General features: G+C 45.6%; 1 protein-coding gene across 1 annotated transcript in view; it reads left to right on the top strand.

The window, feature by feature from the left end:
* The window catches only part of pdzd8 (PDZ domain containing 8), a 103,032-nt gene extending 86,497 nt beyond the window's left edge, over positions 1-16,535 (top strand). The window contains exons 5-6 of the mRNA XM_061746183.1: positions 13,036-13,198; positions 13,352-16,535. Of these exons, the coding sequence (XP_061602167.1) occupies positions 13,036-13,198; positions 13,352-15,702 (2,514 nt within the window). The 3' untranslated portion in view covers positions 15,703-16,535. The remainder of the gene's footprint in view (positions 1-13,035; positions 13,199-13,351) is intronic.
* The last annotated feature ends 635 nt before the right edge of the window (positions 16,536-17,170 follow it).

Here is a 17,170-nt window from a genome sequence, read left to right as displayed (position 1 = left end):
AACATCTGGAGAACATCTGGAGAATCACTGGAGAATCACTGGAGAATCACTGGAGAACGTCTGGAGAATCGCTGGAGAATCGCTGGAGAATCGCTGGAGAATCGCTGGAGAATCACTGGAGAATCACTGGAGAATCACTGGAGAATCACTGGAGAATCACTGGAGAATCACTGAAGAACATCTGGAGAATCACTGGAGAATCACTGAAGAATCACTGGAGAATCACTGAAGAACGTCTGGAGAATCGCTGGAGAATCGCTGGAGAATCGCTGGAGAATCGCTGGAGAATCACTGGAGAATCACTGGAGAATCACTGGAGAATCACTGGAGAATCACTGAAGAATCACTGGAGAATCACTGGAGAATCACTGAAGAACGTCTGGAGAATCGCTGGAGAATCGCTGGAGAATCGCTGGAGAATCACTGGAGAATCACTGGAGAATCACTGAAGAACATCTGGAGAATCACTGGAGAATCACTGGAGAATCACTGAAGAATCACTGGAGAATCACTGGAGAATCACTGAAGAACGTCTGGAGAATCGCTGGAGAATCGCTGGAGAATCACTGGAGAATCGCTGGAGAATCGCTGGAGAATCGCTGGAGAATCACTGGAGAATCACTGAAGAACGTCTGGAGAATCACTGGAGAATCACTGAAGAATCACTGGAGAATCACTGAAGAACGTCTGGAGAATCACTGGAGAATCACTGGAGAATCGCTGGAGAATCACTGGAGAATCACTGAAGAACGTCTGGAGAATCGCTGGAGAATCGCTGGAGAATCACTGGAGAATCACTGGAGAATCACTGGAGAATCACTGGAGAATCGCTGGAGAATCACTGGAGAATCACTGAAGAACGTCTGGAGAATCGCTGGAGAACCACTGGAGAATCACTGAAGAATCACTGGAGAATCACTGGAGAACCACTGGAGAATCACTGAAGAATCACTGGAGAATCACTGAAGAATCACTGGAGAATCACTGAAGAACGTCTGGAGAATCACTGGAGAATCACTGGAGAATCACTGAAGAACGTCTGGAGAATCGCTGGAGAATCACTGGAGAATCACTGAAGAACGTCTGGAGAATCACTGGAGAATCACTGAAGAACATCTGGAGAATCACTGGAGAATCACTGGAGAACATCTGGAGAATCACTGGAGAATCACTGGAGAATCACTGAAGAACGTCTGGAGAATCACTGAAGAACATCTGGAGAATCACTGGAGAACATCTGGAGAATCACTGGAGAATCACTGGAGAATCACTGAAGAACGTCTGGAGAATCACTGAAGAACGTCTGGAGAATCACTGGAGAATCACTGGAGAATCACTGGAGAATCACTGAAGAACGTCTGGAGAATCACTGGAGAATCACTGAAGAACATCTGGAGAATCACTGGAGAATCACTGAAGAACATCTGGAGAATCACTGGAGAATCACTGGAGAATCACTGAAGAATCACTGGAGAATCACTGGAGAATCACTGAAGAATCACTGGAGAATCACTGGAGAATCACTGAAGAACGTCTGGAGAATCGCTGGAGAATCGCTGGAGAATCGCTGGAGAATCGCTGGAGAATCACTGGAGAATCACTGAAGAATCACTGGAGAATCACTGAAGAACGTCTGGAGAATCGCTGGAGAATCACTGGAGAATCACTGGAGAATCACTGAAGAACATCTGGAGAATCACTGGAGAATCACTGGAGAATCACTGGAGAATCACTGAAGAATCACTGGAGAATCACTGGAGAATCACTGAAGAACGTCTGGAGAATCGCTGGAGAATCGCTGGAGAATCACTGGAGAATCGCTGGAGAATCGCTGGAGAATCACTGGAGAATCACTGAAGAACGTCTGGAGAATCACTGGAGAATCACTGAAGAATCACTGGAGAATCACTGAAGAACGTCTGGAGAATCGCTGGAGAATCACTGGAGAATCGCTGGAGAATCACTGGAGAATCACTGGAGAATCGCTGGAGAATCACTGGAGAATCACTGAAGAACGTCTGGAGAATCGCTGGAGAATCGCTGGAGAATCACTGGAGAATCACTGGAGAATCACTGGAGAATCGCTGGAGAATCACTGGAGAATCACTGAAGAACGTCTGGAGAATCGCTGGAGAACCACTGGAGAATCACTGAAGAATCACTGGAGAATCACTGGAGAACCACTGGAGAATCACTGAAGAATCACTGGAGAATCACTGAAGAATCACTGGAGAATCACTGAAGAACGTCTGGAGAATCACTGGAGAATCACTGGAGAATCACTGAAGAACGTCTGGAGAATCACTGGAGAATCACTGGAGAATCACTGAAGAACGTCTGGAGAATCACTGAAGAACGTCTGGAGAATCACTGGAGAATCACTGGAGAATCACTGGAGAATCACTGAAGAACGTCTGGAGAATCACTGGAGAATCACTGAAGAACATCTGGAGAATCACTGGAGAATCACTGGAGAACATCTGGAGAATCACTGGAGAATCACTGGAGAATCACTGAAGAACGGCTGGAGAATCACTGGAGAATCACTGGAGAACCACTGGAGAATCACTGGAGAATCACTGGAGAACCACTGGAGAATCACTGAAGAATCACTGAAGAATCACTGAAGAATCACTGGAGAATCACTGAAGAACGTCTGGAGAATCACTGGAGAATCACTGGAGAATCACTGGAGAATCACTGAAGAACGTCTGGAGAATCACTGGAGAATCACTGGAGAATCACTGGAGAATCACTGAAGAACGTCTGGAGAATCACTGGAGAATCACTGAAGAACGTCTGGAGAATCACTGGAGAATCACTGGAGAATCACTGGAGAACGTCTGGAGAATCACTGGAGAATCACTGGAGAATCACTGGAGAATCACTGGAGAATCACTGGAGAATCACTGAAGAACGTCTGGAGAATCACTGGAGAATCACTGGAGAATCACTGAAGAACGTCTGGAGAATCACTGGAGAATCACTGGAGAATCACTGGAGAACGTCTGGAGAATCACTGGAGAATCACTGGAGAATCGCTGGAGAATCGCTGGAGAATCGCTGGAGAATCGCTGGAGAATCGCTGGAGAATCGCTGGAGAATCGCTGGAGAATCGCTGGAGAATCGCTGGAGAATCACTGGAGAATCGCTGGAGAATCACTGGAGAACCACTGGAGAATCGCTGGAGAATCACTGGAGAATCACTGGAGAGAAACCATTCATATCTGGATTCTTTTTGTTTCTTTAGTGTTGGGCTGGTTGTTTGTCTCGCTGTCTGTGTGGCCCTGTGATGGGCAGGGGCCCCCTCATCCTCTCATCCCCTCATCCTCTCATCCCCTCATCCTCTCATCCCCTCATCCTCTCATCCTCTCATCCCCTCATCCCCTCATCCTCTCATCCCCTCATCCCCTCATCCCCTCATCCTCTCATCCCCTCATCCTCTCATCCCCTCATCCCCTCATCCCCTCATCCCCCCATCCTCTCATCCCCTCATCCTCTCATCATCTCATCCCCTCATCCCCTCATCCTCTCATCCCCTCATCCCCTCATCCCCTCATCCTCTCATCCCCTCATCCCCTCATCCCCTCATCATCTCATCCTCCCATCCTCTCATCCTCTCATCCTCTCATCCTCTCATCCCCTCATCATCTCATCCCCTCATCATCTCATCCTCTCATCCTCTCATCACCTCATCCCCTCATCCCCTCATCCCCTCATCATCTCATCCTCTCATCCTCTCATCATCTCATCCTCCCATCCTCTCATCATCTCATCCTCCCATCCTCCCATCCTCTCATCCCCTCATCCTCTCATCCTCCCATCCTCCCATCCCCTCATCCCCTCATCATCTCATCCTCCCATCCTCTCATCCTCTCATCCTCTCATCCTCTCATCCTCCCATCCTCTCATCCCCTCATCCCCTCATCATCTCATCCTCTCATCCTCTCATCATCTCATCCTCCCATCCTCCCATCCTCTCATCCCCTCATCCTCTCATCCTCCCATCCTCCCATCCCCTCATCCCCTCATCATCTCATCCTCCCATCCCCTCATCCTCTCATCCCCTCATCCCCTCATCCTCTCATCCTCCCATCCTCCCATCCCCTCATCCCCTCATCCCCTCATCATCTCATCCTCCCATCCCCTCATCATCTCATCCTCTCATCCTCCCATCCCCTCATCCCCTCATCCTCTCATCCTCTTATCCTCTCATCCTCTCATCCTCCCATCCTCTCATCCTCTTATCCTCTCATCCTCCCATCCCCTCATCCCCTCATCATCTCATCCTCTCATCATCTCATCCTCCCATCCCCTCATCCCCTCATCCTCTCATCCTCTTATCCTCTCATCCTCTCATCCTCCCATACTCCAGGGAGAACTCATCCCCTCATCCTCTCATCCCCTCATCCTCTCATCCTCTCATCCTCTTATCCTCTCATCCTCCCATCCTCTCATCCTCCCATCCTCTCATCCTCCCATCCTCTCATCCTCTCATCCTCCCATCCTCTCATCCTCTTATCCTCTTATCCTCTCATCCTCTCATCCTCTCATCCTCTCATCCTCCCATCCTCTCATCCTCTCATCCTCTCATCCTCCCATCCTCTCATCCTCTTATCCTCTCATCCTCTCATCCTCTCATCCTCTCATCCTCCCATCCTCCCATCCTCTCATCCTCTCATCCTCTCATCCTCCCATCCTCTCATCCTCCCATCCTCTCATCCTCTCATCCTCTCATCCTCCCATCCTCCCATCCTCCCATCCTCCCATCCTCCCATCCCCTCATCCCCTCATCCTCTCATCCCCTCATCCCCCCATCCCCCCATCCTCTCATCCCCTCATCCCCTCATCCTCCCATCCCCTCATCCCCTCATCATCTCATCCCCTCATCCCCTCATCCCCTCATCCCCTCATCCTCTCATCCCCTCATCCCCTCATCCTCTCATCCTCTCATCCTCTCATCCTCTCATCCCCTCATCACCTCATCCCCTCATCCTCTCATCATCTCATCCTCCCATCCTCTCATCATCTCATCCTCCCATCCCCTCATCCTCCCATCCTCCCATCCCCTCATCCCCTCATCCTCCCATCCTCTCATCCTCTCATCCTCCCATCCTCTCATCCTCCCATCCTCTCATCCCCTCATCACCTCATCCCCTCATCATCTCATCCTCTCATCCTCTCATCCTCCCATCCCCTCATCCTCCCATCCTCCCATCCCCTCATCCCCTCATAATCTCATCCTCCCATCCCCTCATCCTCTCATCCCCTCATCCCCTCATCCTCCCATCCTCCCATCCCCTCATCCCCTCATCCCCTCATCATCTCATCCTCCCATCCCCTCATCATCTCATCCTCTCATCCTCTCATCCCCTCATCCCCTCATCATCTCATCCCCTCATCCTCTCATCCTCTCATCCTCTTATCCTCTCATCCTCTCATCCTCTCACCCTCCCATCCTCTCATCCTCCCATCCTCTCATCCTCCCATCCTCTCATCCTCTCATCCTCCCATCCTCTCATCCTCTTATCCTCTCATCCTCCCATCCCCTCATCCCCTCATCATCTCATCCCCTCATCCCCTCATCCTCTCATCCTCTTATCCTCTCATCCTCTCATCCTCCCATCCTCTCATCCTCTTATCCTCTCATCCTCCCATCCCCTCATCCCCTCATCCCCTCATCCTCTCATCCTCTTATCCTCTCATCCTCTCATCCTCCCATACTCCAGGGAGAACTCATCCCCTCATCCTCTCATCCCCTCATCCTCTCATCCTCTCATCCTCTTATCCTCTCATCCTCTCATCCTCTTATCCTCTCATCCTCTCATCCTCTCATCCTCCCATCCTCTCATCCTCCCATCCTCCCATCCTCTCATCCTCTCATCCTCTTATCCTCTCATCCTCTCATCCTCTCATCCTCCCATCCTCTCATCCTCCCATCCTCTCATCCTCCCATCCTCTCATCCTCTCATCCTCTCATCCTCTCATCCTCCCATCCTCTCATCCTCTCATCCTCTCATCCTCCCATCCTCCCATCCTCTCATCCTCTCATCCTCTCATCCTCCCATCCTCTCATCCTCTCATCCTCCCATCCTCTCATCCTCTCATCCTCTCATCCTCTCATCCTCTCATCCTCCCATCCTCTCATCCTCCCATCCTCTCATCCTCTCATCCTCTCATCCTCCCATCCTCTCATCCTCTCATCCTCTCATCCTCCCATCCTCTCATCCTCTTATCCTCTCATCCTCTCATCCTCTCATCCTCCCATCCTCTCATCCTCTCATCCTCTTATCCTCTTATCCTCTCATCCTCCCATCCTCTCATCCTCTCATCCTCCCATCCTCTCATCCTCTCATCCTCTCATCCTCTCATCCTCCCATCCTCTCATCCTCTCATCCTCTCATCCTCCCATCCTCTCATCCTCTCATCCTCCCATCCTCCCATCCTCTCATCCTCTCATCCTCTCATCCTCTCATCCTCTCATCCTCTCATCCTCTCATCCTCCCATCCTCTCATCCTCTTATCCTCTCATCCTCCCATCCTCTCATCCTCTCATCCTCCCATCCTCTCATCCTCTCATCCTCTCATCCTCCCATCCTCTCATCCTCCCTTCCTCCAGGCAGTAAGGTCCAGGTTTCCCCTGAACAGATCCAGCAGGAATGGAGGGATGGAAACGGGTGGGACTGGGACCGCTGTGTCCGTGCTCCAAGTCTGACCTGTTTCCTGTAAATGTGCTCAGGTTTTTGGTTGTTCCTCTGTGCTGCCCAGGACATCGTTATCAATGTTTCAGTGTTCACAGTTAATGCCATTCATTATAGTTTAAATACATTTACATTAGTTATTCCAAACAATATATTGAATCTATTCCTACTATCTGGTCCATATGGATATTTCTGTTCTTCTTCATTGTAAAATGTAAACATTTTGTATACGTATTTTATAAAATTCCCCCATGATGTATTAAAGTGATTTCAAAGCCGAGGCTTCACAGACATTCCTTTTTCTCCTTTATTCAGGTTGTGTATTAAATAGTAAAGTAGTAAAGCAGATAGAGAGGGGGATTGGAGTGAGTAGCTCTGTATCTCTGAAAGCGCAGCTGCTGCTGGAGAGAGTCGTCTTATCACAGGACTCTGTCACTCTGGGGGTCGTAATTACGGACATATGAAGGTCTGTGACTCTGCATATATCTGTGTGTGTGTGTGTGTGTGTGTGTGTGTGTGTGTGTGTGTGTGTGTGTGTGTGTGTGTGTGTGTGTGTGTGTGTGTGTGTGTGTGTGTGTGTGTGTGTGTAAAAGGTAGATTGCCACTATTTGCACTTGAGCAGAATGGACTTGTGTGCTTCTTTGTAAAGCTATTATGGGCACAATGGCACAGCTGCACACACACCGCTCAGCTCTGCGCTGGTCGTCACCACCGATCCTCATCTTTCATCTCAGCTGAGTCTCGGTCCTGAAGGGAGGGCTTTCACAGGCAGAGACGGGTGTGTTGGTTGTGGGGGAAGGAAAATGGAGCAAATCAATCGCTGTGTTTCAAAGTTTTTGGAGGTATTGGTGTAGAACATGAGGGTTGTGTGTCTGGCTTTGTTGTTGTGGTTTCTATTCATATGACAAGTATCCAGTGGTCCATGGACATTAATATTTGGTACAGTTACCAAGAACCAGTGGTCCATGGACATTAATATTTGGTACAGTTACCAAGAACCAGTGGTCCATGGACATTAATATTTGGTACAGTTACCAAGAACCAGTGGTCCATGGACATTAATATTTGGTACAGTTACCAAGAACCAGTGGTCCATGGACATTAATATTTGGTACAGTTACCAAGAACCAGTGGTCCATGACATTAATATTTGGTACAGTTACCCCAAGAACCAGTGGTCCATGGACATTAATATTTGGTACAGTTACCCCAAGAACCAGTGGTCCATGGACATTAATATTTGGTACAGTTACCCCAAGAACCAGTGGTCCATGGACATTAATATTTGGTACAGTTACCAAGAACCAGTGGTCCATGGACATTAATATTTGGTACAGTTACCAAGAACCAGTGGTCCATGGACATTAATATTTGGTACAGTTACCAAGAACCAGTGGTCCATGGACATTAATATTTGGTACAGTTACCAAGAACCAGTGGTCCATGACATTAATATTTGGCCACAAATCCAGTTTCCTGACTTCATTTCTACGCCGGGGAAATGAAAGTGGCATATTAACAGCGCTACAGCTGCAATTAAAACAGCTTCTAGTTTTTCTGCTTTTAAATCTCATCTTTCGCTGACATTTTGGTGCGAAATGCATTCTGGGATACACTGTAGCACACTGCTGTGTGAACGGTATGCTGGAGCAGCGTACTGAATCCTTCATTTAGTAGGCACAGTGCATACTTTGCAGTATGTAGCATATAGCGCGGTAGTGTCCGAAATCGGAAACAGCCTGGATTGAAAATAAATGTTAAGCACTGAGCTACACATGTTTCCCGTCTGGGCCATTGCAGACTGCCTGAGCATATATATATATGTATATATGTATGTATATATGTGTGTGTATATATTAGGGCTGCAACGATTCGTCGACAAAAATCGATAATCAAAATTGTCGACAATGAATTCCATTGTCGACAATTGTCGCCAGACGTGTTTTTCCAACGGAGTGAGGCGTCTCACTTCAATACAATCTCTGCCGAGAGTCGCGCATGCGCGATAGCGTCTCTGCCAAGCGGTAGCGGGTAAACAGAAATGACAGCGTCCCGTCCTGTAGCAGCTGCATGTAGCAAAACTTCTAAAGTTTTGGAGCCTTTTAGCCTCGATACGGTAAATAAAAAGATGACTTGCAAGGTTTGCAAAGCCGACCTTGCTTATCACGGGAGCACGTTGGTAACGCAAGCATTTGGAGAGAAAGCACGTCGGGTCTGGGTGACGAGTTTCAACAAATGATACACCAGTTCAACCCAGAGTACGTCCTGCCATCCAGAACCCATTTCAAACCACTTGATAGAGAAAAAATATGAGACGTTTTATTTTATTTTTTATATAACACATTTGACTGTTCTTAAAAAATGAAAAATAATGGACAGAGGTTTATTTATTCATGGATTTATGTCTGACTGATCACTGCCTGTCCTTGGTTTTAAATAGGACATTTTTATAAATTTTTTGTATGAACAGCTGCAAAGTTGAATAAAATATCTACAGGACTGTCTCAGAAAATTAGAATATTGTGACAAAGTTCTTTATTTTCTGTAATGCAATTAAAACAACAAAAATGTCATACATTCATGGATTCATTACAAATCAACTGAAATATTGCAAGCCTTTTATTATTTTAATATTGCTGATTATGGCTTACAGTTTAAGATGTAGATTCCCAGAATATTCAAATTTATTTAGATAGGATATTTGAGTTTTCTTAAACTGTAAGCCATGATCAGCAATATTAAAATAATAAAAGGCTTGCAATATTTCAGTTGATTTGTAATGAATCCAGAATGTATGACATTTTTGCATTAAAGAAAATAAAGGACTTTATCACAATATTCTAATTTTCTGAGACAGTCCTGTATTTTTCATTGAAGTAGCCATCTTTCTCGTGTTTATTATCATTTGCCACATAATTAAAGCGACATACTAAATTTAAGAAAAAATTACTAATTATCCGATTAGTCGACTAATCGTTTCAATAGTCGGTGACTAGTCGACTATTAAAATAGTCGTTAGTTGCAGCCCTAGTATATATATATATATATATATATATATGCTTGAGCATGGCATGTTACAAAAACCAAACCTATCCTCCTCTTTCTTCTTCCTTTACGTGCGCGGCGTCAGCGTGTTGTGCCGCATTAAACGTAGTCCGGGCGAAATACTCTGCTTTGAGCTGCAAAATTAATCGTTTCAGCCCTAGCCAACTGTGACTGAATAAAAGTGACAGGCATATTCCAGCCATCTGCAACAAGGTGCCAGGTCTGAGGGAGAAGAGGCTTCAAAAGCAGAAAAGGGCATTACCACTTCTTTTTATGCACTATATTAGTACCCCCAGTTATAAGCCAAGGTGTTATGGAGTTTAGCATGTTATCGGGTCCATGCTTATACGATCTGTGTTGTAGAAGAAACACGTCTTGGTGGTTTAATTAGTCTCCTGAATTTCAGATGCTCTGTTTGTGGTTTTAAAATTACTTACGTTGTTGACGTGTTTAAACAAATGTCTAAGTCAGGAGGTTTTTTTAGTCTGGCCCTCGGCAGGAGGGTCCCCCCTTATGAGCCTGGTCCTGCTCAAGGTTTCTTCCCTCCTAAAGGGGAGTTTTTCTTTGCCACTGTTTGGCTTAAGGCTTTTCTCCCACTAGGGGAGTTTTTACCTGCCATTGTTTATGTAATAATTGCTCGGGGGTTTATGTTCATGTTCTGGGTCTCTGGAAAGCGTCTAGAGACAACTCTGTTGTATTAGACGCTATATAAATAAAATTGAATTGAATTGAAGTTTTAGTTCTTTTGTTTAAACATAAAGTCAAAAGATTTGACCTTGATGGTTTCGATGAGCAGCTCTCGCCTTCTTCAGAAGCGTCTCACTGACGGCATATGACGTGCTTTAAGACGGCTAAGTCTATTGCAGAGAACATTAAAACGGCGAAAAGAGGGAGCAAGAATGGATTACTGGTTACTGTTAGAAACATTAGCAGAAAGAAAGCAAAATGCAATTAAAGGTAAAAATATGACAGTTGTATATGATTCTATCTTCCTCTTACACAACCATCTACTATCTATAATCTGACTTTTTTTGAGAAAACATTTTCAAACTAAATTTAGCATTATTCAAACTGCATGAAAGATAAGAATAACATGTAGCCTTAAAGACTGAGGATGCAGACACCCACCCTTCTCTGAATATTCACTTAAGTGGCATTCTGAAGTATCGACTTACCAATGAAAATAGATTTTTACACATTATACATTCAGTGATAAACAGTTGTTCTGTCTTTTAGCTAGATTACCACAAAGGCGGAGGAGGACTTGGTCAAAACTTGCCCGTGTAAATCCAGCCCTGAGCCCCAACCTGGCCCTGCCAGCCCGCATAGATCACCTGCTCATTCGTGGTCAGCCTTAACTCAATCATCGCCTTCCAGCTGAACCGTAATAAACGTTGGCAGGGAAAATTACAGTCATTTGTCTGTGACATGCCTCCTTTTTCTTCCTTTTAAACTGGGCACCTGCACCATCTTCGTCCTTGTCTTTCTCCTGTGCACCCACCCCATTTAGCTTTTTAGTCTACAAGGAAATATCCCCAACATATGTGCATCCATCAGCGTCAAACACTGACTGTTAGAGTGGAGACGTCTCCCTGGTTAAAACGTAGCCATGGGCATGTAAAAAGCAACGACAGGTGCAGCATAGGACAGAGGTTGCTTTGCTCTAACCTGCACACGTTAGTACCTCCTCCATTAATGCTTTAATGCTGTTTTTGTGTGAAAGCTTTCTAAAAACAATCCTTCGACAGCATTTCAAATACAACTTCAGACAAGATAGATAGATACGGGACTGTCTCAGAAAATTTGAATATTGTGATTTTCTGTAATGCAATTACAAAAATATCATACATTCTGGATTCATTACAAATCAACTGAAATATTGCAAGCCTTTTATTATTTTAATATTGCTGATCATGGCTTAAAGCTTAAGATAACTCAAATATCCTATCTAAAAGAATTTGAATATTCTGGGAATCTTAATCTTAAACTGTAAGCCATAATCAGCAATATTAAAATAATAAAAGGCTTGCAATATTTCAGTTGATTTGTAATGAATCCAGAATGTATGACATTTTTGTTTTTTTAATTGCATTACAGAAAATAAAGAACTTTATCACAACATTCTAATTTTCTGAGACAGTCCTGTAGATCTTTATTGTCATTATCAATATGTACGACGAAATTAAAAGTGCTCTCCAGTCAGCGCATCATATAAAAATAAATAAAAACAACATGACTTATTTCTCAGTGGATTTATCTGTTTAACAAAATAGCCAAGTGGTATGATCTGGGTAATATTTAGTTCCCCTATGATTCAGTAGGATGTAGATCCATCTCTTGCAGCGGTAACCTCAAGCTGTGGTTTCTGGAATTACCTTTTTCAGTCTCTGATGTGGTTATCGTCCTACACCAGCATTTTATTTTTGTTGAAGCCATTCCAAAACCTTGCTTCTTTTATTCTGCCATCATTCTGATGTAGATTAGTCAGTAGCCTGGTTTTGACCAAACCTTAGGTGTCAGACATCTCAGTGATGGAGATTGTGCTGCTCTTTGGTCTTTAATAACCATCCAAATTCACTACAGATTAATCTGTTGTTCCAACTTCACCTGGCATTTCCTGTGGAGTTAATAATAATTTTTAATGTTATAAATTAAAGTGACCCAGTGACATCAGTTTTAAATTAAAGTTATAGTATGCAATGTTTTAGAGCTAGCAAGATTTGAAAGTGGCACCTCCTCTAAGCCCTGCCCCCTCCTCCCCCTCCCAGCTTCAATCATGTAAAAACTCCGGATGGTCCGAATGAAACGGCTTGGTCCAGGACCAGAGGCTTGGCAGGGGGGGAAAGAACCAATCAGATGCCTTCATGCCGCCCACTCAGTGGCAAGCAGAGTGCATCCACACACCAAAGGCAGCAATGGTAAAATTACACAAAAAGTAATAGAAATAAAAGAGGCAGTGTGAACTTTTGCATATTATTGTATGTACCCTTTTACTCGTTGCCGCACAAAATTTCCGGCTGAAATAAAAACCTTCTATTTCAGTGTGTTCAAACTGAGATTACTGAATTATAGTAGCAGTTACAGTGATTCTGACAGTTGGGGAAGAACTTCATAGTGCTACCTTTCAAAAGATACCAGAACCATCCATGAACTTCAAACGGTTCAAGAACAGCTTTCAATTTACTTTGGGTATAACTTGGATAGGCGTTTTGGGCGACTTTTACAAGTGCGGGAACAAGTTAATCTTTTACTAATTGTACAATTTTCTTTTGGTACATGTATTCATCAGACGGAGGTTATTAAAGGACCATGTGGCAGCGTGGGAATGACGTTCAGGCATGTTCCTGCTTGTGAGGGCGACGCAGTGCAGGTCAGTATCGAGACGGTCACGCCCAACTCCCCCGCAGCCTTGGCCGACCTCCAGAAAGGTGACCGCCTCATCGCAATTGGAGGTATGTACTTTCCAACTCCTGGAAAAACAACAGCATTTTGTTCCACTGCAAACTTTTTGTTATGCTTTTTGAAAGTTAGAAACTTTAAAAACACACCTCTGATCTTTGCAAAACTGAGCTAAAGTTTCTATCCCGTACTTGTTTCTTTGACAGGTGTCAAAGTGACATCCTCAGTTCAAGTGCCCAAACTGTTGAAGCAGGCTGGAGAAAGGGTGATAGTACTTTATGAGAGACCTGTTCGTCATCAAATTCCTTCTATGGGAAGTCTTGCAACTCTGCAGGAAGGGTTTGGGCAGCTGGAGGAAACCGGTTTCATTCCTCAAGCGGGAGGTTATGAGGAAGACCCAGCCCCTATCACTACCCTTTCTGACATATCTGACACCAAAGATATGGACTCTGAGTTTGAGGAGTTGATTGTAGATGGCAAACCTGGCCAGAGCGGTGCACCTAGCAGTAGTTCAGTAAATAGCAGTGACACCAAGGAGGATTTCCTACTTATAGTAAACCAAAGCCCTAAAAGAACTGTGGCCAACTTGGCTTCTAAACCCCTTGGAACCATTTCACCTATCCTCAACCGTAAGTTAAATCTTGTGGGTCTACAGTCACCACTAAAGCCCCAGCCCAAAGAGTCACCCAAACCCTCACCACATAAGTCCAGTAGTGATCCAGGGGAAGGTGTCCAGCGCCCCAACGTCCCTCCTCCACCCCCTCCCTCTCGTCCCCCAGTGCCACCAAGACCTCAGATAAGGTTGACATCAGCATCCTCAGAAACCAGTCTTTTGGAAGGTGTTGATTCTATTACAACTACTGCTGCTGCTACTACTATGACTATCACCATCAGTGCTTCTGAAAAATCCCCAGAGAAAGTTCCTCTCACTGGACCCAGCGAGGAGAAGACTGGTGCTGAGAAAACGAGTGTCAAACCAGGTGAATCAAAGCCTCCTCCCAAGACGGCAGAGTCCAGTGAGGAGATGTTTGGCCCATGCTCTGTGACCAGCAGCAAGGCGGATCAGGCCAAAGAAAAAGTGTCAGAGAGCTCATGCAGCACACGAGATAGTATGGATGAACACTCTCTCTGGGAGTCCCCAGAAACCATGATTCGTAACCAGACAGCACGATGGCCCAAGGCATCCGTGGTGTTTGAGGTTGAGAACAATCATAAATACCTTAATGTGGCCCTATGGTGCAAAGATCCCTTTAAACTCGGCAGTTTGTTGTGCCTGGGTCATGTCAGCCTGCAGCTGGAGCACATTGCCCTTGAATGTATGGCCACATCTTCTGCAGAGTATCAGAGCACCTTCAGGCTGGGGCCTCCAGAGCCCAGAGCCAACGTCAGCCGCACTGCGCTGCGCAGTCTTGGCACTCACAAGGGTTTCAATGAGAAGCTGTGTTATGGAGACGTTACCCTAAACTTCTGTTACTTAGCTGAGGGGGAGTCAGAGTATCCAACAGGGCCGATGGAAAGGGAACGAGAGGGGAGCCTCCATGATGAGGAGCTGAGGGAGAAGGAGAGGGAACCGATTCTCTCCGTACCGCGCGATGACTTGGCCTACAGTACCATGCAGCTGACGGAGGTTCGCCATAACTTCCAGGACACCCAGTTTCAGAACCCTACCTGGTGTGAATACTGCAAGAAGAAGGTTTGGACAAAGGCAGCTTCACAGTGTATGATTTGTGCTTACGTCTGCCACAAGAAGTGCCAGGATAAGTGCCTCACTGAAAACCCTTTCTGTGTGGCGGCAACTGAGCGTCGCAGCGCTGACCCCGAAGCCAAATCCACCATCAACCGTGCCACTGGCCTCACGCGCCACATCATCAACACCAGCTCCCGCCTGCTCAACCTCCGCCAGGTCCCCAAAACCCGGCTGGTGGAGCAGGTGGCGGACGTGGTTCCTGGAGCAGTGGAGCCCTCGCCCAAGCAAACCCCCAACACTTCTGACAACGAGAGCAGCGACACGGAGACGTACACCAGCGGCGCCAGCCCGTCCAAGCACCCGTCCAGCAGCGCCGGCAGCACCAAACTGGTGCGCAAGGAGGGCGGGCTGGACGACAGCGTGTTCATCGCGGTGAAGGAGATAGGCCGCGATCTGTACCGAGGGCTGCCCACAGACGAGCGCTCCCAGAAACTGGAGTTGATGCTCGACAAACTCCAGCAGGAAATCGACCAGGAGCTGGAGCACAACAACGCCCTCCTGGTGGAGGAGAGGGAGGCGACGGATGCTCGGAGGAAGGCCCTCATTAGTGCCGCACTGGCCAAGTCTGGGGAGAGGCTGCAGGCCCTCACCCTGCTCATGATCCACTACCGGGCCGGCATCGAGGACCTGGAGTCTGTGGAGAGCACCTCTCCGTCAGAGCAGCAGGGCTTCAAGGCCAAGGGGGAGGGCCTGGAGGAGGAAGGTCTGCTGGGACCGGAGGTCTACGACAGTGACATCTGCAGCCCCGTGGAGGTGACGCTGCTGGACGACATCACGGAGGAGCAGATCTGTGTGGAGGCTCTCCACTAGACAATGTTCCTCCCAGAGAGTTTGTTACGGAGGAGTTTCAGCAGGATGTTGAGGTCCCAAATTTGTCACACTTTTTTTCCCTCCACATGGAAATTAAAGGCTGGTTAAAGGACTTTCCTCCAAAAGGATGTACAGTATGAATGTGTTATTGATGTTTTGATTTGCACAATGTGATGCAATTTCCATGTTTTAGGCTTTTAAAGGGAAGCTTTGAAGCTTATGTGTCCCCCGTAGTGCCGTGTGTTTATCCTCCAGTTTTTCTGTGGTTTTAGAATACCACCAAGCATTACAGTCAATATCCTTTCCAGTGTGTTACTTCTTTGATGGACGGACTTTAGAAAACATGAATATCACGTTGGTCTAATAGTCTGAATCCTGTTAACGACGGAGATGGAAAATGATTGTGGCAGGAGTTTGGAAGTGGCTAAAAGTGACGTTTGAGGCAGGAAATGTTTGAAACGTTTTTGACTGCTACTGTACACAAGCCCACAGGAAAGAGGCGGAACTGGACTGATCCATTTATCCAACTACCTGCATTCATACATACCTTTTACTTTGAGCACTTTTTTTTTCATTTTTTAGTGCAATTTCTTTGGATTTTAAAAATAACTTTGCCTGCTTAATGGTTTCTTTTGGACTAAAGTAAAAATATAACTGTTAGTGATAACTTAATATATAATTTCTCTCTGTTTTTCATTGTTATTTGTTAAAAGTATGTTAAAGTATGTATCTAATTTTATTTTGTTTTTGAGAGGGTGTAAGATTTAATTGTCCTTTTTGGTCATTTTGAAATCTGTTCCCGAGTTGCTTATTATTATAAAACATGTCATTGACTTGTGGCACCTTCATTTATTCAGAACATCTCTCCAACTTCAGAATAACCCTGACTCACTGCTTTTTTATGAAAACAGTTCAGCTCTGACCTTTTCTGACTGATCTCAGAGTGAATGTTGTGCAGCATGAGGATCATGATCATATGACGTCAACAGCTGCTTTTCTTCCCACATTTGTTTCTTTTTCTTTGTTTTGTGTACATGCAGCCGTTTGGCCCTATCCCATCCACATCTGCCCTGCAGGGACATCAAGCAGAAATGCAGCTGGTTACAATCAGGGAATTTACGTGGGAAGTTTAATTCCTCTTTAATTCAGAATTAAAATTAAATTAGTTAAATTAATTAGAGTAAAAATTACCATGTAAACACCTAATTTCGAATGAAAATGGCCATTCCGACTTAAACTCCTTAATTTCGAATTAAGTGGCTGGTTTATTCCGATTTTAAATCTGAATAGAATAATTCCATGATCATGTATAAACTCATTCCTCTTTAAATTAATTCCAGTCTTTCTTTCTGCTCGTTCCCTCGTCCGTCTGTCTCCATGATCTTATATTCCGCTGGGCTGGTTTTCCAAACAAAGTTTCAAGATGCAGCAGCAGTAAACGCTGGTCAAGAGCAGAGACCATTTATTT

This window comes from Cololabis saira, chromosome 17 (assembly GCF_033807715.1).
Source record: "Cololabis saira isolate AMF1-May2022 chromosome 17, fColSai1.1, whole genome shotgun sequence".
Classification (NCBI taxonomy): domain Eukaryota; kingdom Metazoa; phylum Chordata; class Actinopteri; order Beloniformes; family Belonidae; genus Cololabis; species Cololabis saira.
Note: the sequence above shows the minus strand (reverse complement) of the source record. Positions and strands in the feature narration are given on the sequence as shown.